Source organism: Nomascus leucogenys, chromosome X (genome assembly GCF_006542625.1).
Source record: "Nomascus leucogenys isolate Asia chromosome X, Asia_NLE_v1, whole genome shotgun sequence".
Classification (NCBI taxonomy): domain Eukaryota; kingdom Metazoa; phylum Chordata; class Mammalia; order Primates; family Hylobatidae; genus Nomascus; species Nomascus leucogenys.
Genome location: NC_044406.1, coordinates 2,281,624 through 2,302,258, shown reverse-complemented (window position 1 = coordinate 2,302,258; position 20,635 = coordinate 2,281,624). Strand labels below are relative to the sequence as shown.

At 50.9% G+C, this 20,635-nt stretch overlaps 1 protein-coding gene and 2 non-coding genes across 3 annotated transcripts; all 3 read left to right on the top strand.

Annotated features, from left to right (window-relative positions):
- Nucleotides 1-1,361: 1,361 nt before the first annotated feature.
- LOC115833350 lies at nt 1,362-19,993 on the top strand. Its single transcript, XM_030807497.1, is given in 9 exon segments — nt 1,362-1,573; nt 2,372-2,425; nt 4,395-4,536; nt 6,947-6,981; nt 9,523-9,619; nt 15,932-16,287; nt 16,289-16,377; nt 16,380-16,923; nt 19,720-19,993. Coding segments are annotated over 9 exon segments (1,803 nt in total).
- TRNAI-GAU lies at nt 1,604-1,677 on the top strand. Its single transcript has one exon. It is a non-coding gene; the product is annotated as a tRNA-Ile (tRNA).
- TRNAI-GAU lies at nt 6,587-6,660 on the top strand. Its single transcript has one exon. It is a non-coding gene; the product is annotated as a tRNA-Ile (tRNA).
- Nucleotides 19,994-20,635: the final 642 nt, after the last annotated feature.

Here is a 20,635-nt window from a genome sequence, read left to right as displayed (position 1 = left end):
GCCTATTACCCATTTCCAAAGCCACATTGTTGGGTATCTTTTCAGCAATGCCCCACTCCCGGTACCAACGTACTGTATTAGTCTGTTTTTACGCTGCTGATACAGACATACCCGAGACTGGGAAGAAAAGGGGCTTTAATTTGACTGACAGTTCCACATGGCTGAGGAAGTCTCGTAATTATGGCGGAGGGCGAAAGGCACTTCTTACATGGGGGCAGCAAGAGAAAATGAGGAGGAAGCAAAAGCAGAAACCCCGATAAACCCATGAGATCTCATGAGACTTCTTCACTATCACCAGCATAGCACAGGAAAGACCGGCCACCATGATTCAGTTACTTCCCCTGGATCCCTCTCACAGCACGAGGGAATTCTGGGAGATACAATTCAAGTTGAGATTTCAGTGGGGACGTGGCCAAACCATATCATTATCTGTTTCTCTATTTCTGTCTTTGCCCGTCTCATTTTTTTTCTTTTCTTTCTTTTTTATGAATCATTGAAAACGACATTTGCAGTTATTTGCAGATATGCTTAATGATAGACTATTAAATGCAAAAAGGAAGACAAAATACACTTTTTCAAGCAAGGCCTTCGATTCCATTCATTTATTTATTTATCCGGGAGTGCTGGGATTACAGGCACGAGCCACCGCTACTGGCCCAAGGATTCTATGTATATATATAAAAATACACGTGTACAGTGGAAAAAAAAAGGAAAAAAAAGCCGACGAGAAGGAAGTCGAGACCCCTGCAGCCGTTATTTTTGGGGCGATAGGGAATTCGGTGGTTCTTTTGGCCTTTGGTTTTCTGTGTTTTCTGAGCGAGATTTAACCATGCTAAAAGGCTCTCGATACACGAATCTTGCCAGGCTGCAGGATTCTCAGAGTTAAAAACAGCATTGAATGGTAATGTTTGAAAACCTCACTGCAGAGCCAAGCCTCCCATGTGCAGTCTGCATTTTGCCTGTGAAAGGCTGCGGTTCCCTGTAGGAAGCCGCCTCCCTTCTCCTCGAAGTCTCCTAGGTCTCGGTTTCTGCACCCACCCGATGGGGATGACAGTGAGGCGGTCAAAAGTCGCAGCTGGGGCCAAGCGGGAGGCAGCCAGTGGCGCGGGCTCTGCAAGGAATCAGTCGCGGGCCGGCGCGAACATGGAGCCCTTTTAGACGCTCGGGCAGCACTAGATGGTCGGGCGGTCGGTTATCTCGCTTGGTGAGCGTGTGGTGCTGATACCGCCACGGTCGCGGGCTTGATCCCCGCACCGGCCCTGGTCCCAGTTTTTTGTTGGTTTGTTTCTTTTTTTTTTTTTCCCCCATGAACTGTTTCTGCAACTCTTTTTCAAATGCGCCTTTCAGGTTCTGTAAGCCCCATGCGGGCAGGAGCGACTTGCGGGATCTCTTGGACTCGGCCCAGAGGTTGTCGAGGGCAGCCTGGTAGGGAAGAGCGGGAGAAACCCGGCCAGCGCTGGGGCGGTGGCTCCTCACCGGAGTCCCCGCGGCTCGGGCAAAGCGGAAGACAGCCAGAGGCGCGCGGGCTTGACGAGGAATCGCTCGTGGAGGGGCGCGAACGTGGAGCCCTTTTGTACGCTCCGGGGGCACCCTGGCGTCAGGCGGTCGGTTAGCTCAGTTGGTAAGAGCGTGGTGCTGATAACGCCAAGGTCGCGGGCTCGATTCCCGCACCGGCCACGGTTTTAGCTTTTTTTTCCGCTGCCATCCCACAATGAACTCTTTCTACAACGGTTTGTGAAAAATGCGCCTTTCAGGTACTGTGAGCGGCGTGCGGGTAGGAGCGAATTGCAGGATCTCTTGGTCTCCCCGCCCAGAGGTGGTCGTGTCGAGGGCAGCCTGCTGGGGAGAGCGGGAGGCACCAGGCATGCGCTGGGGCGGTGGCTCCGCACCCGAGTCCCTGCACCCTCCGCCACCTGCAGGGCACTCAGGACATCCAAAGCGATCCACATCTCCGGCCCTCAGCCCCCACCCCTGACGCCCCCGCGCTTCCTGAGGCTGTGGCTCCCCTGGAGGAATCGCCCAGTGAAGACAGGTGCTCCCAGATGTCACCGCCTCGTGTTCCCTTGGCCGCCTTGCGGGGAAGTGTTAGGGTTGAAAATCCAGGTCTGGAATGAATGCATTCCACAGATGGTATGTAGGGCTACTGCATGCCCAGCACCGTTCTAGGCAGGGAGCAAAACGGTAAGGGAGACACAAATCCCAAGCCACGTGGAGAAAGTGACCAGCCAGTAGATGACTGCCATGTTTTTAGAGAGGCGTTCCGGTTGTGGAAGCCTCTGGAAACCTTCTCTTGCTCTTCCCCCCCCGCCTCGTTTCTGTTCAGAGACATCTTAGGCTTCACGTTTCTTCCTGTTGGTTCTGCATTTTGCAGCCAGAGCAAGTGGATGAATTTCTCGCTGGTGGTTCAGCTTTCCGGGGTGGTCAGGTGTGCTCTGTTGAACAAAGCCAGTTGTGTAGGGTCAGTGCCATTTTCTGTCAGGATCCAACAGGGGCTCCACCTGTTTTTGAAAACTCTCCAGTGGAAACATCTACTAACTCTGATCTAAATCAGTAGCTGCTCAAAATCTACAGACTACTGGCTTAAAACCTTGGTTAAGTGCCCAGGGTGTAGTAAAAGTTCTCAATAAACGCCAGCTGATGGCGCTGCTGCCGCTACTATAAGCAACGTTAGGGGAGCCTGGGTCGGCTAACACCTGAAATAGAAACCTGTACACAAGTTGGATGTCACATCTTGGCAATAGTCGTGCCAGGTTAGATGCAGGGACAGAGCACGGAGGAGTCGGTGGAGGTTGCTGCCCTCAAGTTTCCTGAACTTGAAGGGGTTTAGAATGTGCCACGGTGGCATGAAAATTATTTTGAGACGAAGGCATTTGAATTCCTGAAATTTGTTACCTGCTGAAAAGCAGAGCTTCCCAAAAGATCTCAAAAGAACTCAGTTGTCATAAATCCCTTCTTGGGAAGGAACTAGGAAAGATTGACTCCGGCCAGGCGCAGTGGTTCACGCCTGTAATTCCAGCACTTTGGGAGGCCGAGGCAAGTGGATCATCTGAGCCCAGGAGTTGGAGACCAGCCCGGGCAACATGGTGAGATCCTCTCTCTATTAAAAAATAAATAAATAAATAATAATAATAATAATACAAAAATTAGCTGGGCATGGTAGCACATGCCTGCAGTCCGAGCTACTCCAGAGGCTGAGGTGGAAGGATCACCTGAGCCCGGGAGGTCGAGGTTGTAGCGAGGTGAGATCGTGCCACTGCACTCCAGCCTGGGCAACAGAGTGAGACCCTGTCTCAAAAGAAAAAAAAAATTGTGGTAAGATACCCATAATATTAAATTCACCATTAAAAGATAGCAGGGAGCATCGTGAATGCGACGTATTGATGAGGATGATGGTGACGTTGCAGAACCTTCTCTGACACCAGCCTGGCCCCCCAGCCTTACCTTTCCTGGCTTCATGGTACTCATCATATTGTGCTGCAAATGCCAGTTTCCTCCTTCTGGCCGGCTAGACCTGTGGTACCCCCCAGGGAGGGAATGGCGACTCACCCACCAGGTGCTTAATAAGTGTTTGTTGGCAAGCGGACCTGTTACGCTCCCTGGGGAGAGGAAGTGGGCCATGTGTACACACCTGCAGCTACAAGACTCGGTGGGGAGGGTACACAGAGCCTCGACCCTGTAAGAGAGGCGATCGGGCTGAGGAAGACGGGGCATTGGGGCTGCATGGATGGGACGGACATGTGGAGAGGGTGGGTTCATCTATTTGTTCACCCGTTCGTTTACTGGTTTCTATGCATCCATCCATCTTTCATGCCTTGAGCGTGTGTTCTGGGCAGGGCCTGTACTGGGCACCGAATGAGTAACATATCATCTCTCCCTTCAAGGTACGCGCAGTCTGGGTGGGTGAGGGGAGAGACGGTAGGGTGACATGGGAACAGTTTGGGGGTTGGGAAGCACTCTTGTTAAAAATTCAAACTTTGGGTCCCCTCTCAGATTTATAAACCTAAACGTTTGCTGGTGGACCTAGGACTCCGCATATCCAGACAGGATCCTCCGCTGATTGGGATGCACGATGACGTCAGAACACGTGGAGAATGTGGTAACTTTTGGGCCAGGGGCTTTGGAACCTCAAAGAATGTGATAACTTTTGGGTCAGGGGCTTTGGAACCTCAAAGGCCTCCGCCTGGGAGTTCCGGGACAGCTCCCGGAGGAGGTGACATCTGAGTGTTAAACACATCCGTGACAGGCAATGAGAAAATAAGGTGGTTCCGCTGTGCCGATCGGCCCTAGGCGCCGCGGCGGCTGTCCCGGCCGGGCAGGGTCGCCTTCCGAGGTGTGTTGGCCTGCGGGGCACTCGCAGCCCGCCGCTTTCCCAGGTGAGGCACGCCGTCGCCCAGTGGCCCAGGTTCGAGTCCCCGCTTCAGCCGCCATGGCGGATGCGGCGGCCAGGCTTCTCCGGGCCAGGGCAGCGTTGCACGTGTGGCCCCGCTGGGCCCCGAGCAGCTGCGGCAGGTCCTGAAGCAGGTGAGGAAGGCGACAGCTGCTGCTGCCGCGGCCCAGCAGGCCGCCCTCCAGCGGGACCCTGGCGCCGAGCCCCCGTGCCCGCCACGCCTGCTGCCGCCCCAGGTGAGGCTCCAGGAGGGACATGGGGAAACTGAGGCCCGGAGGGGGCCGAGGCCCCGCGGCGGGGTTAGCTGTTTGGCCGGGGTGGCCAGTATCCGGCCCCAGTCAAGACTCAGGGTGTCCCTAAGCTGAGCTCCTTAGGGACGGCGTTCGGCCCCCACCTGCCACCACCCTGGCGTTTTCACCCCAGGAGCCTCACTTGAGGAGCCGATGCTCACGCTGGGCCCTCTGCCTGGGATGCCGTCGTGCCCTCTCTGCCTCCACAGCCCTGCCGGGGGCTCCCCTGTGCTGCCTAGCTCTTCTTACACGCCTGTGACCACTCGTTCAGCCATTGTGGGGCACTCCCACCTAAGTGCAGGAGGTGCAGCCTTCAACACACTCGAAGAACGAACATCAGGCAGGTTCTGGGAGGGACGGTGGGGGGGCCGCTTTAGAGTGGGTGGTCCCGTAGGTCAGACACTGCCCCTGAGACCTGAATGAATTAAAAGGAACCATCTGAGCTTGTCAGGTCTAAGGCACAGCAAGTGCCACGGCCCAGCATTTTCTTCTCTTCATTGCTGCTTCTCAGCATTTTCTTGCTGTGTCTGTGTGTGTGTCTCTCTCTCTCTCTCTCTCTCTCTGCCTCTCTGTCTCTCTCTTTCTCCTCTCTCTCTGTCTCTCTCTGTGTGTCTCTTTTTGAATACAGATACTATCGTTGTCCACCCAGCAGCTGTTTCAGCCCTTCTACCCTGTACCATTTCATTTATTCATGTGCTCAATTAAGCAACAGCAATGGAATACATTTTTCCAACACTTAAATAAGAAAAAGAAAGATGGGAGAGAGCTATAGTTTGTCCACTCAAAACACTGAGGAATCATTTGAAATGACATTTGTAATTATTTAGGGATATGCTTCATGGTAGAATATTAAATGCAAGAAGAAAGGCAAAGTACACTGTTTCAAACAAGGCTTTGGGTTTTATTTATTTATTTATTTATCTATCCATCCGTCGCAAAGTGCTGAGATTACAGGCATGAGCCACCGCTCCCGGCCCAAGGATGCCATGTATGTATATAGAAATACACGTGTACAGGGAAAGAAAAAAAAAATCGACAAGAAGGAAGTCGAGACCCCTGCGGCCGTTATTTTTTGGGCAATAGGGAATTCGGTGTTTTTTTTGGCCTTTGGTTTTCTGTGTTTTCTGAGCTGGATTTAACCATGCTAAAAGGCTCTTCATACACGAAGTTGCCAGGCTGCAGGATTCTCAGAGTTAAAAACAGCATTGAATGGTAATGTTTGAAAACCTCACTGCAGAGCCAAGCCTCCCATGTGCAGTCTGCATTTTGCCTGTGAAAGGCTGCGGTTCCCTGTAGGAAGCCGCCTCCCTTCTCCTCGAAGTCTCCTAGGTCTCGGTTTCTGCACCCACCCGTTGGGGATGACAGTGAGGCGGTCAAAAGTCGCAGCTGGGGCCAAGCGGGAGGCAGCCAGTGGCGCGGGCTCTGCAAGGAATCAGTCGCGGGCCGGCGCGAACATGGAGCCCTTTTAGACGCTCGGGCAGCACTAGATGGTCGGGCGGTCGGTTATCTCGCTTGGTGAGCGTGTGGTGCTGATACCGCCACGGTCGCGGGCTTGATCCCCGCACCGGCCCTGGTCCCAGTTTTTTGTTGGTTTGTTTCTTTGTTTTTTCCCATGAACTGTTTCTGCAACTCTTTTTCAAATGCGCCTTTCGGCTTCTGTAAGCCCCATGCGGGCAGGAGCGACTTGCGGGATCTCTTGGACTCGGCCCAGAGGTTGTCGAGGGCAGCCTGGTAGGGAAGAGCGGGAGAAACCCGGCCAGCGCTGGGGCGGTGGCTCCTCACCGGAGTCCCCGCGGCTCGGGCAAAGCGGGAGGCAGCCAGAGGCGCGCGGCCTTGACGAGGAATCGCTCGTGGAGGGGCGCGAACGTGGAGCCCTTTTGTACGCTCCGGGGGCACCCTGGCGTCAGGCGGTCGGTTAGCTCAGTTGGTAAGAGCGTGGTGCTGATAACGCCAAGGTCGCGGGCTCGATTCCCGCACCGGCCACGGTTTTAGCTTTTTTTTTCCGCTGCCATCCCACAATGAACTCTTTCTACAACGGTTTGTGAAAAATGCGCCTTTCAGGTACTGTGAGCGGCGTGCGGGTAGGAGCGAATTGCAGGATCTCTTGGTCTCCCCGCCCAGAGGTGGTCGTGTGGAGGGCAGCCTGCTGGGGAGAGCGGGAGGCACCAGGCATGCGCTGGGGCGGTGGCTCCGCACCCGAGTCCCTGCACCCTCCGCCACCTGCAGGGCACTCAGGACATCCAAAGCGATCCACATCTCCGGCCCTCAGCCCCCACCCCTGACGCCCCCGCGCTTCCTGAGGCTGTGGCTCCCCTGGAGGAATCGCCCAGTGAAGACAGGTGCTCCCAGATGTCACCGCCTCGTGTTCCCTTGGCCGCCTTGCGGGGAAGTGTTAGGGTTGAAAATCCAGGTCTGGAATGAATGCATTCCACAGATGGTATGTGGGGCTACTGCATGCCCAGCACCGTTCTAGGTGGGGAGCAAAACGGTAAGGGAGACACAAATCCCAAGCCACGTGGAGAAAGTGACCAGCCAGTAGATGACTGCCATGTTTTTAGAGAGGCGTTCCGGTTGTGGAAGCCTCTGGAAACCTTCTCTTGCTCCTCCCTCCCGCCTCGTTTCTGTTCAGAGACATCTTAGGCTTCACGTTTCTTCCTGTTGGTTCTGCATTTTGCAGCCAGAGCAAGTGGATGAATTTCTCGCTGGTGGTTCAGCTTTCCGGGGTGGTCAGGTGTGCTCTGTTGAACAAAGCCAGTTGTGTAGGGTCAGTGCCATTTTCTGTCAGGATCCAACAGGGGCTCCACCTGTTTTTGAAAACTCTCCAGTGGAAACATCTACTAACTCTGATCTAAATCAGTAGCTGCTCAAAATCTACAGACTACTGGCTTAAAACCTTGGTTAAGTGCCCAGGGTGTAGTAAAAGTTCTCAATAAACGCCAGCTGATGGCGCTGCTGCCGCTACTATAAGCAACGTTAGGGGAGCCTGGGTCGGCTAACACCTGAAATAGAAACCTGTACACAAGTTGGATGTCACATCTTGGCAATAGTCGTGCCAGGTTAGATGCAGGGACAGAGCACGGAGGAGTCGGTGGAGGTTGCTGCCCTCAAGTTTCCTGAACTTGAAGGGGTTTAGAATGTGCCACGGTGGCATGAAAATTATTTTGAGACGAAGGCATTTGAATTCCTGAAATTTGTTACCTGCCGAAAAGCAGAGCTTCCCAAAAGATCTCAAAAGAACTCAGTTGTCATAAATCCCTTCTTGGGAAGGAACTAGGAAAGATTGACTCCGGCCAGGCGCAGTGGTTCACGCCTGTAATTCCAGCACTTTGGGAGGCCGAGGCAAGTGGATCATCTGAGCCCAGGAGTTGGAGACCAGCCCGGGCAACATGGTGAGATCCTCTCTCTATTAAAAAAATAAATAAATAAATAGTAATAATAATAATAATAATAATAATACAAAAATTAGCTGGGCATGGTAGCACATGCCTGCAGTCCGAGCTACTCCAGAGGCTGAGGTGGAAGGATCACCTGAGCCCGGGAGGTCGAGGTTGTAGCGAGCTGAGATCGTGCCACTGCACTCCAGCCTGGGCAACAAAGTGAGACCCTGTCTCAAAAAAAAAAAAAAAATTGTGGTAAGATACCCATAATATGAAATTCACCATTAAAAAATAGCAGGGAGCATCATGAATGTGACGTATTGATGAGGATGATGGTGACGTTGCAGAACCTTCTCTGACACCAGCCTGGCCCCCCAGCCTTACCTTTCCTGGCTTCATGGTACTCATCATATTGTGCTGCAAATGCCAGTTTCCTCCTTCTGGCCGGCTAGACCTGTGGTACCCCCCAGGGAGGGAATGGCGACTCACCCACCAGGTGTTTAATAAGTGTTTGTTGGCAAGCGGACCTGTTACGCTCCCTGGGGAGAGGAAGTGGGCCATGTGTACACACCTGCAGCTACAAGACTCGGTGGGGAGGGTGCACAGAGCCTCGACCCTGTAAGAGAGGCGATCGGGCTGAGGAAGACGGGGCATTGGGGCTGCATGGATGGGACGGACATGTGGAGAGGGTGGGTTCATTGATTTGTTCACCCGTTCATTTACTGGTTTCTATGCATCCATCCATCTTTCATGCCTTGAGCGTGTGTTCTGGGCAGGGCCTGTACTGGGCACCGAATGAGTAACATATCATCTCTCCCTTCAAGGTACACGCAGTCTGGGTGGGTGAGGGGAGAGACGGTAGGGTGACATGGGAACAGTTTGGGGGTTGGGAAGCACTCTTGTTAAAAATTCAAACTTTGGGTCCCCTCTCAGATTTATAAACCTAAACGTTTGCTGGTGGACCTAGGACTCCGCATATCCAGACAGGATCCTCCGCTGATTGGGATGCACGATGACGTCAGAACACGTGGAGAATGTGGTAACTTTTGGGCCAGGGGCTTTGGAACCTCAAAGAATGTGATAATTTTGGGTCAGGGGCTTTGGAACCTCAAAGACCTCCGCCTGGGAGTTCCGGGACAGCTCCCGGAGGAGGTGACATCTGAGTGTTAAACACATCCGTGACAGGCAATGAGAAAATAAGGTGGTTCCGCTGTGCCGATCGGTCCTAGGCGCCGCGGCGGCTGTCCCGGCCGGGCAGGGTCGCCTTCCGAGGTGTGTTGGCCTGCGGGGCACTCGCAGCCCGCCGCTTTCCCAGGTGAGGCACGCCGTCGCCCAGTGGCCCAGGTTCGAGTCCCCGCTTCAGCCGCCATGGCGGATGCGGCGGCCAGGCTTCTCCGGGCCAGGGCAGCGTTGCACGTGTGGCCCCGCTGGGCCCCGAGCAGCTGCGGCAGGTCCTGAAGCAGGTGAGGAAGGCGACAGCTGCTGCTGCCGCGGCCCAGCAGGCCGCCCTCCAGCGGGACCCTGGCGCCGAGCCCCCGTGCCCGCCACGCCTGCTGCCGCCCCAGGTGAGGCTCCAGGAGGGACATGGGGAAACTGAGGCCCGGAGGGGGCCGAGGCCCCGCGGCGGGGTTAGCTGTTTGGCCGGGGTGGCCAGTATCCGGCCCCAGTCAAGACTCAGGGTGTCCCTAAGCTGAGCTCCTTAGGGACGGCGTTCGGCCCCCACCTGCCACCACCCTGGCGTTTTCACCCCAGGAGCCTCACTTGAGGAGCCGATGCTCACGCTGGGCCCTCTGCCTGGGACGCCGTCGTGCCCTCTCTGCCTCCACAGCCCTGCCCGGGGCTCCCCTGTGCTGCCTAGCTCTTCTTACACGCCTGTGACCACTCGTTCAGCCATTGTGGGGCACTCCCACCTAAGTGCAGGAGGTGCAGCCTTCAACACACTCGAAGAACGAACATCAGGCAGGTTCTGGGAGGGACGGTGGGGGGGCCGCTTTAGAGTGGGTGGTCCCGTAGGTCAGACACTGCCCCTGAGACCTGAATGAATTAAAAGGAACCATCTGAGCTTGTCAGGTCTAAGGCACAGCAAGTGCCACGGCCCAGCATTTTCTTCTCTTCATTGCTGCTTCTCAGCATTTTCTTGCTGTGTCTGTGTGTGTGTCTCTCTCTCTCTGTTTTCGCATACAGATACTATGCTTTTGGGGTGGGTACTCTCGTTGTCCTCCCAGGGGTCCTACACGGCGTCTGTAAAATTCCATCTCATTTCATTGCTGGGGTTGTAAATAAAATTAGTCTTATCCCAAATTTCCAAAAGAAGAGAGCTTTTTCCACTAGAAGAGATGCGTTAGAGAATAGAATCAGCGATCTTCACTCGTGAGTTTTTTCGACTTCACTCGTGATTTTAGCTGCCTGGAGTTGTTGTATGCAGTTGATCATCAAGAGTGGAGAGTTGTCTTGCTAAGGTTTAGGAAGACATGTATGATTCTGCCCAAATGCCACACTATCTAGAGGTGTGACCTCGGGTAACTCGACCTTTTTGGACTCTGGTCTGGGTCCAAAGGCTGCAAGACACCATCCCAGGACAGCCGTCTGCAGAGCCTCTGCTCTGTGCCGGGCACTGTGCTGGGTTGCTTAGCTCACAGCAGTGTTTTTGTACCAGCATTTTGCAGGAAGGTTGAGTGGCTTTGCCCAAGATCCCTCAGGTGTGGCTGCTCTCCAGAGCCCTTGTTCTCCCCAGCACACCCTGCTGAATGTGGCCACAGCTTTTTGGGTTTGGAATGGAGTCAAAAAATGACATATTTTTCATAAAGTAAAAGCAAACTTAGTCAAGATTAGGCGGCATGATGGGACTTATTCTGTAGCTAATCTGATGGAGATGTATAAATTCTACCTCCAATAATGTACCTTTGTAGCACATTCTGCTAATACTTTTTCAGCCCCAGCTGTGTCATGAAGGCCGCGAAGTCAAACCAGATGTGTACTTTGCCCCTCAGTAGCTTATGAACTAACAGGAGATACAACATGACCCAGATACCTTCTAATCAAGGCCTGAAAGCTAGTGATGAAGAACTAAATGTAGTTAGAGAAAGGGAGATTGTTTCTGGCCGAGGAAATCAGAAGCAGCTTTGTTGAAGAAGTGGTATCTTAACTAGATTTGAAAGGGTGAGTCTGAGTTGAAAATGCAGAAGAGGAAAGGCAGGTTCTGCGGCAGGTGGTGGGGTGCATTTCAACAACCACAGCAGAAGGCCCAGTGGTTCGCTGTGGGGGATGGTGTGGATCAGAAACATAGACCAGCGGATACACTTGGGTCAGATGGAGGCCCCTGCCTCTCCCCATCTTCCCGCTTCCCACCCCCCAGAAAGGCCCAGTTCCATCCAACATGCCTACCCCTTTTCATACATCCATGCGTGTACACATTTTTCTTTATACTCAGAATGCCCTACCTGGCAAAAATTCCCAGCCTTCAAAATGCCCCTCGGAGATCACTGCTTCTGGGCAGCCCACCACCTCTGGGCCGTTCTGCCTCTTTATTGCACCTGTTGTACCACGATGACATTTTTCCTGTCTGCCTCACCTGTCTGCATTCCTTAGGAAACTTGTCTGCCTTCGAAATCGTCAGCGGAGCTTTTGAAAGGGCAGATCGGGTCTCTGCCCCAGGATATCCGATTCAGCAGGTGTGCGGGGACTAAGGCATGGCAGGGACACTGCCCACCATCTCAAGGGTGAGGCTAGGACTTGGCTAGTGTGTATGTATAACATCCAGAAATATTTAGTCAACGTTCGCCGATTGAAATAAACACACAAGAAAGCATGACGCATAATACCCATGGGGTAAGCCAGTCAGGATAGAGGATGAATACATTATTAGGCCGGCTTTGCTGCTGTGGTTATCCTAAAACCATAGGGTTTAGGTTGTGTGTCTGTGTGTATATGTGTTTTGTTGTTGTTTTGGGGTTTTGTTGAGACAAGCTGTTGCTTTCTCACCCAGGCTGGACTGATCACGGCTCACTACGCCTCAAACTCCCAGACTCAAACGATCCTTCCCCCTCAGCCTCCCAAGTAGCTGGGGCTACAGGCATGTACCATCAAGCCTAATTTTAAAATGTTTTGTAAGCGGGGCTCGGTGGCTCACCCCTGGAATCCCAGCACTTAGGGAGGCTGAGGCGGGTGGATCACCTGAGATCAGGAGTTTGCGGCCAGTCTGGCCAACGTGATGAAACCTCGTCTACTAAAACTAGAAAAATGAGCCAGTCATGGTGGCGCACGCCTGTAATCCCAGCTACCAGCGAGGCCAAGTCAGGAAAATCGCTTGAAGTCGGCAGGCGGAGGTTTCAGGGAGCCAAGAATGCGCCACTGCAGTCCAGCCTAGGCAACAGTGAGACTCTTTGTTTTGGTTTTTTTTGGTTTGTTTTTTAATGTTTTGTGGGAACAGGATCTTGCTCTGTTGCCCAGGCTGGCCCTGAACACCTGGCTTCAAGCAATCCTCCCGCCTCAGCATCCCAAAGCACTGCTACTACAGGTGTGATTTGTGTTTGGCCCTTAGGGAGATATTCTATGTGATTGGTAGTAAAATGAAACAGACATCGTTCCTGAAGGCTATGCACAGGCAATCTAGTTGTCATTTGATTCACAAGTAGCCCAGGAATGGGGACTCCCAGGGTTGTGGTGCCACCTCGGTACACTTGACCTCTGTTATTTGTATTAGTGTATAACAAGAGACAGACGAGAGACACACTCCAGCCTGATCGCAGTGAGGGTCTTTATTCTGTCCTGTTTGACATTTTTTTTTTTTTTTTTTTTTTTTGAGACGGAGTCTCGCTCTGTCACCCAGGCTGGAGTGCAATGGCGCGATCTCTGCTCACTGCAAGCTCCGCCTCTCGGGTTCCCGCCATTCTCCTGCCTCAGCCTCCCAAGTAGCTGGAACTACAGGCGCCCGCCACCACGCCCGGCTAATTTTTTTTGTATTTTTAGTAGAGACAGGGTTTCACCCTGTTTAGCCAGGATGGTCTCGATCTCCTGACCTTGTGATCCGCCCGCCCAAAGTGCTGGGATTACAGGCGTGAGCCACCGCGCCCGGCCCTGTTTGACATTTTTATTGACTTTCTACTGTTTGAGGGTCACACCAGAAGGTCGAGTCCAAAGAGGGCCAGTTGGTGGTCCCAAATAAGTGGTTCTCAACCGAGGGCAATATCTTGTCAGGACTTGGGATCACTACTGGCATCTAGTAGGTACAGGCAGGGATGCTGCTGGGCATCCTCCAGCCACCCATGTCAAAGGATGATGTTCTGAAATGTTGGTTGTGAAATTGTGCTCTGGATGACGAGGTTTGCCTCTTTTTCTCCCTGGAGGAAGATGCTCATTATTTCTGCTCTGTGAGGGCAGGAGCCTTGTTTCTTTTGCTTCCCGACCTTCTCCCCTAAGCTGTATGAGAGCTGTTTCTCTGACACCTGTAGCAGTGTCTCATGCACATGGTCAGTGATCAATATGTATTTGTGGGATGTTGTTGAAGGTAGCTCTCCCCTTTGGTAGGTGTTTTGCTGTTACAGACAGTGCTGTCTTGAACCTCGTAGAACATAACATCTTTATGGCCATCTAAGTTTTTTTAATTTTGGAATCCAGGAAGTAGAATTACTGGATCAAAAAGCACATGTATTTGAAATTTTGTTAGATATATTTGTAAAAAGTTGTTGAAGATATCCAGCCCGGCCGGGCACGGTGGCTCACGCCTGTAATTCCAGCACTTCAGGAGACTGAGTGGGGCAGATCACTTGAGGTCAGGAGTTTGAGACCAGCCTGGACAACATGGTGAAACCCTATCTCTACTAAAAATACAAAAACTAGCCAGGCGTAGTAGCACGTGTCTGTAATCCCAGCTACCCGGGAGGCTGAGGCAGGAGAATCACTTGTACCTGGGCAGCGGAGGTTGCAGTGAGCTGAGATCATGCCATTGCACTCCAGCCTGGACAACAGAGCAAGACCTTCTCTCAAAAAAAAAAAAAAAAAAAAAAAAAGATATTCAGCCCTAGTCCTAGATACATGGCCCTGGAGAAACTCACACATGTACACACATACATCCATGGAGATTCAGAGCAGACCTTAGAGCTGAAGGTTGGAAAGTACCTGGCCATCGGTAGGAGATTGGTGTACTCAGACTGCAGAGAAAATCAACCCCTGAGAGCTACACATGTCAATGAGGATAAAATTCACAAAGCAAAATGGAGTAAAGAAACCGGAAAAAGCCCTATCAAGTTGCAGGAGATGATATCATTTCTATAAAGTTTTAAAGCATTTCAGAACTGAACTATATATTCTTAGAAATATCTGCATATGCCATGTAAATATTTAGAAAGCATAAGAATGCTGAACAGCACATTCAGAACAGGTTGAAGAAATGGGCATGCAGGTTGGGCGGGAGGATCCTGGGTAATATTGTTCTTTATGGCTTTTTTGTGGCTTCTAGAATTTTATTAGAAACTTTTTTAAAAACATGGGCCCACATTATGAATTACATCTGATTTTAGAGTACTAAAAACTCCAAGCAAAAACACATGGGTGAAACTGTTAAGAAGGCTCTTATTATCTCTTAATTCGTCATGAAATCAACTTAGTGGATTATGACTAGTATTTTTTTAAAAGTGATGTAGATTAGGGTCAGGTGCGGTGGCTCACACCTGTAATCCCAGCACTTTGGGAGGTCGAGGCGTGCGGGTCACTTGAGTTCAGGAGTTTGACACCAGCCTGTCCAACATGGTGAAACCCCATCTCTACAGAAAATACAAAAATTAGCCAGGCATGGTGGTGTGTGCCTGTAATCCCAGCTATACAGGAGGCAGAAGCAGGAGAATAACTTGAACCTGGGAGGCAGAGGTTGCCCTGAGCTGAGATCGCGCCACTGCACTCCTGCCTGGGCGACAGAGTGAGACCCTATCTCCAAAAAAAGAAAAAAAATAAAAGGTGATGTAGAAATGAATAGATACAATCAGCAGGCGTTTACATAGGAATGCTAAGTAGTTCCATCAACTTTTCATTTCATTTATGTATGCAAATATTTATATACATGTGTACTAGGTCATAATGTAAAATGTGTCACTGTGGTCTGTTTTTGTTTTTTTTGTTTGTTTTTGAGACTGAGTTAGCTCTGTCACTCAGGCTGGAGTGCAGTGGCGGGATCTCGGCTCACTGCAGCCTCTCCGCCTCCCAGGCTCAAGTAATTCTCTTGCCTCAGCCTCCCAAGTAGCTGGGAGTACAGGAATGTGCCACCACACCCGGCTAACTTTTGTATTTTTAGTATAGACGGGGTTTCACCATGTTGGCCAAGCTGGTCTGGAACTCCTGGCCTCAAGTGATTCGGCCTCCCACAGTGCTGGGATTACAGGCGTGAGCCGCCGTGCCTGGCCATTTTGTTTTTTGAGATGGAGTCTCGCTCTGTCGCCCAGGCTGGAGTGCAGTGGCGCGATCTTGGCTCGCTGCAACCTCATCCTCCCAGGTTCAAGCGATTCTTATGCCTCAGCCTCCAAAGTAGCTGGGATTACAGGTGTGCACCACCATCCATGCTTGGCTAATTTTTGTATCCTTAGTAGAGATGGGGTTTCCCCATCTTGGCCTGGCTGGTCTCGAACTCCTGACCTCAAATGATCTGCCTACCTTGGCCTCCCAAAGTGCTGGGATTACAGGCATGAGCCACCGCACCGGGCCTGTATCACTGTGGTTTCTGGTCAGAAAGGTCTGAAAAACACTTAATACAAACACGTTACATAAATTGTACATGTAAGACGTAATTTAGAAAAAATGTCAATAGTGGATTTACTGTGAGAACAAAATTGCAGACATGTTGATAAGCACAATGCTTCTTTTCCCTTTCTTGTCTTTCTGTAGGAAAGCAACTAGAAGCCATTTGTGTCAAGGTAACATCTGGAGAAACAAAAGGTCAGGAACGGCCAATGTCCCTACTGGCCACAGTCCAGCCCCAATCTGCAAGACAGAGCCAGCCGCCCCGGAGGAATTCCCGCCTGGTGGGACTCCACATCACCAGTCCCCAGCTGCTCAGGGTACGGCCCCTCGTGAGAACCGAGCCACAGTCATGTTTCCTACATCAGCCTCCTGCTCAGGGGTTTGTAGAGAGACCACTGCCAGCCCTCTAGGTGGTCCCTGCAAAGAGAGTCCCAGCCCCCAAGGCTCCAAATGGACAGGGCACCATGTTGACCCCTTTGTCGGCCTCCAGTTCGCCGACTGTAACATGTTTCATCCAGTTCGGGACGTTTATTTATTTCCAACTTGCATACAAAACATGCTGAGAAACTAAAACCATCGTTAAAAGCGAAGACACGTTGAGACGGTTATCTCGACCTGCCAAGTATAAAGCTAAAGATAAGTTCATAAAAAGGGATGATTTGGCCGACGGTCATCTGCCAGATTCTGATGATTATTCAGAACTCAGTGTGGAAGAAGATCAGAGGGAGAGGCAGGCGCTTTTTGACTTATCAAGCTGCTCCCTGAGGCCCAAAAGCTTTAAGTGTCAGAGTTGTAAAAAGTCATATATAGGGAAGTGGGGACTGGCCCAGCATTTTAAACTTAATCCAGGCCATGGCCAGCTGGACCCTGAGATGGTGCTGTCTGAGAAAGCCAATGGGAACACCCTCCGGGGCTGCACAGAGGAAAGGACGCTCAGCCTGACCTCCCCAGGGCTGTCCATGCCAGCAGCTCCGCGTGAGGGACGGGCCTGCTCCTGCTTGGCGAGAGAGTCAGCACGTGGCGGTGGCCTGCAGGTCATGTTTGCATCTGGGTGTCGTTTTCGGCCATTCTCACACTGTTATAAAGAAATACCTGAGACCAGGTATTTTATAAAGAAAAGAGGTTTAGTTGGCTCACAGTTCCACAGGCTGTACAGGAAGCATGGTGCTGGCATCTGCTCGGCTTCTGGGAATGCTTCAGAATCAGTCACGGTGAAGGCAGAGTGGGAGCAGGCACGTCACATGGCCACAGCAGGGACAAGGGGCCGGGGGAGGTGCCACACATTTTTTTTCCTTTTTTTTTTTTGAGACAGAGTCTTGCTCTGTCGCCCAGGCTGGAGTGCAGTGGCGCGATCTCGGCTCACTGCAAGCTCCGCCTCCTGGTTTCACGCCATTCTCCTGCCTCAGTCTCCCAAGCTGGGACTACAGGTGCCCGCCACCACGCCTGGCAGTTTTTTGTATTTTTAGTAGATACGGGGTTTCACCGTGTTAGCCAGGATGGTCTCGATTTCCTGACCTCATGATCCACCCGCCTCGGCCTTCCAAAGTGCTGGGATTACAGGCGTGAGCCACTGCGCCCGGCCGGTGCCACACACTTTTAAACAACCAGCTATCATGAGAACAGCACCAAGGGGATGGTGCTAAACCAATGAGAGATTGGGTGGGGACAGATTCAAACCATATCAGTCCTTATTCCTGCCTCTGCCTGCCCATCATCCTTAAGTTGACCTTTACAATGTCTGATGGGGACTCAGGCGAAGGCTCAGGCAGGACCAGAATCATTCTAGTGGAGGATCTGGGACCCCCATGTTGTCTGCACTGCTGCCGAACAGGCTGGAAGATGCGCGTCTGTGTGTCGGCATGATTTAGTGAGCAAATCTGATGGGAACGCAGCCGTTTCTTTAGGTTTGGTCAGTAAAACCAATGGCAGTGCACTCTTGGCTGACGCTGTCATTACAGAGGGTGATGTTGAGAAAGGCAGTCCCTGGGGGTGCTTCTGGTATGTCAATAGCCCCTGGCTGCTTAGCGTGTCCTCTCCCTCCTGCCCCTTCTGAAACTCCCGATAAAGCAGGTGTGAGTCGCTGTAAGTTTGCATTATCACATCAAAATTTTTTTTCCAAAATACTTTATTGTAGTAAAATATACATAGCATAACATTTACCATCTTAGCCATATGTAAGTGTGTGGTTCAGGGGCACTAAATACATTCACGATGTTGTACAGCCATCACCCCCACACATCTCCAGAACTCTTCATCTTGTGCAACTAAAACTCTGAGCTTCAAGTTGGGGTAAGTGGGGGAGAAAAAAAAAAAAAAAACTGTCCCCATAAACAGCAACTCTCCATTCCCTTTTTCCCCAACCCTAGCAGCCACTATTCTACTTTCTGTGTCTATGATTTTGACTACGCTACTTTCTTCACAGAAGTGGAATCACAGAATATTTGTCTTTCTGTGACTGGCTTATTTCACTTAGCACAGTATCCTCAAGGTTCATGTTGTAGAAAGTGTCTGAATGTCCTTTAAGGTGGAGTAAAATTTCAGTGTGCATACCACATTTTGCTTATTCATTCATCTGTCAATGGACACTTGGGTTGCTTCCACCTTTTGGCTATTATGAATAATGCTGTGAACACAGGTGTTCAATTACCTCCTTGAGACCCTCCTTTCAGTTTTTTGGGGTATATATTCAGAAGTAGAATTGCTAGATTTTAAGTGGAATTTTCATTTTCTTTAGTTCCTTTTCAGACTATTCATTGTTAGTATTTAGAAATGTAGCTGATTTTTGTGTATTGACTTTTTTTTTTTTTCAGTCTCGCTCTGTCGCCAAGGCTGGAGTACAGTGGCACAGTCTGAGTTCACTGCAACCTCCACCTCCCAGGTTCAAGTGATTCTCCTGCCTCAACCTCCCGAGTAGCTGGGACTACAGTCACGTACCACCAGTAATTTTTTTATATTTTTAGCAGAAACAGGGTTTCACCACGTTGACCAGGCTGGTCTCGAACTCCTGACCTCAAGTGATCCGTTCACCTTGGCCTCCCAAAGTGCTGGGATTACAGGTGTGAGCCACCACACCTGGCCTGTGTATGTACCTTGTATGCTACTACATTGCTGATTTCATTTATTAGTTTTGTTTTTTTTTTAATTCTTTTTTAAAAAAGAAAAAAGAATCTCACTCTCTTGCTCTGTCGCCCAGGCTGGAGTGCAGTAGCACAATCTTGGCTCACTGCAACCTCTGCCTCCAGGGTTCAAGAGATTCTTGTGCCTCAGCCTCCCAAGTAGCTGGGACCACAGGCGCCCACCACCATGCCTGGCTAATTTTTGTATTTTTTTTGTAGAGATGGGGTTTTGCCATGTTGGTGAGGCTGGTCTCAAACTCCTGACCTCAAGTGATCTGCACACCTCTGCCTCCCAAAGTGCTGGGATTATAGGCATAAGCCACCATGCCTGGCCTCATTTATTAGTTCTAACTTGTGTGTGTGCGTGCGCGCTCTTTAGGCATTTCTACTTATAAGATCCTATCTGCAAATAGAGATAATTTTACTTCTTTCTTTTCAACTTTGATGCCTTTTATTTCTTTTTCTTGCCTAAGTGTGCTGGTTAGAACTTCTAGCACTGTGTTGTATAGAAGTAATGAATGCAGGCATCCTTGTCTTGTTCCTCATTTTAGAGGAAAAGCTTTCAGTTTTCACCATTGAGTGTGATGTGGCTTTTTCATATATGACTTATTATGTTGAGGTAGTTTTCTCTATTCTTAGTTTGCTGAGTGTTTTTAATCATGAAAGCATGTTGAATTTTGTCAGTGCTTTTTCTCCATTAACTGAAAAAATCATACATTTTTGGAAATGGAAATGCAGCCACAAATAATGGCCAGCCTGGGCTCTCCTGGTACCTGCTTGCCCCAGCTGGCCTCTTACACCCCGGGTTCTGCTCCGCTCAGAGGCTGCAGCCCAGGCTGCCTGTGCCCCACACTTCCCATGGATGCAGGGTCAGTGCGCCCCTCTGGAGCTGACAGCCCAGCCTGTGCCCAGGGCCTTTCTGCCTTCCCTTCCCGCCCTATCCTGAGAGCTCACTATGCCCTCTGTGGCCCCGACCCCAAGGCTTGTTTGTTTCTTGGCCTGCTCCTCCCTGCCCTGCGCCATACGGAACACACAGTAGGTGCCCACTGGGGAGTGAAGGAAACGCCCCCCACTGAGTGGCTGCTCAGGGGCTGAGAACTGAAACTTTGTTTAGGTTTTCTTCTGTATTTTCCTTATCAGTGCCTCGGGTTTAAACTTTTTTCTTAATCTTTATCTTCACAAAGGTTGAAAAAGATCATCTAGCAAAGCCTTTTTTCCCAGCTACATATAAGGAATTTGAAAGTCGCATAGAATGGTTAAGAAAATGTGCCAAGATTACCTCAGTAATTCTGGTCTGTGTTCTCAGGAGACCCTGGAAATAAACAATGGTAAGGTAGGATCTCCCATGGCAGAAAGAGTTTCACTCACAGAGTTAGCCAAAACAAGGCCAGGCGCAGTGGCTTACACTTGGGAGGCTTAGCACTCTGGGAGGCTTAGTACTCTGGGAGGCTGAGGCGGGTGGATCACTTGAGGTCAGGGGTTCGAGACCAGCCTGGCCAACATGACAAAACCCTAATACAAAAATTAGCTGGGCATGGTGGTGCATGCCTCTAATCCCAGTTATTCAGGAGGCTGAGGCACAAGAATTCATTTGAACCTGGGAGGCGAAGGTTGCAGTGAGCCGAGATTGTACCACTGCACTCTAGCATATGTGACAGAACGAGACTCTGTCTCAAAAAAAAAAAAAGTCCGTGAATGAAGGAGAATGTTTTTAGTAATGATATTTTCCTAGTCAAC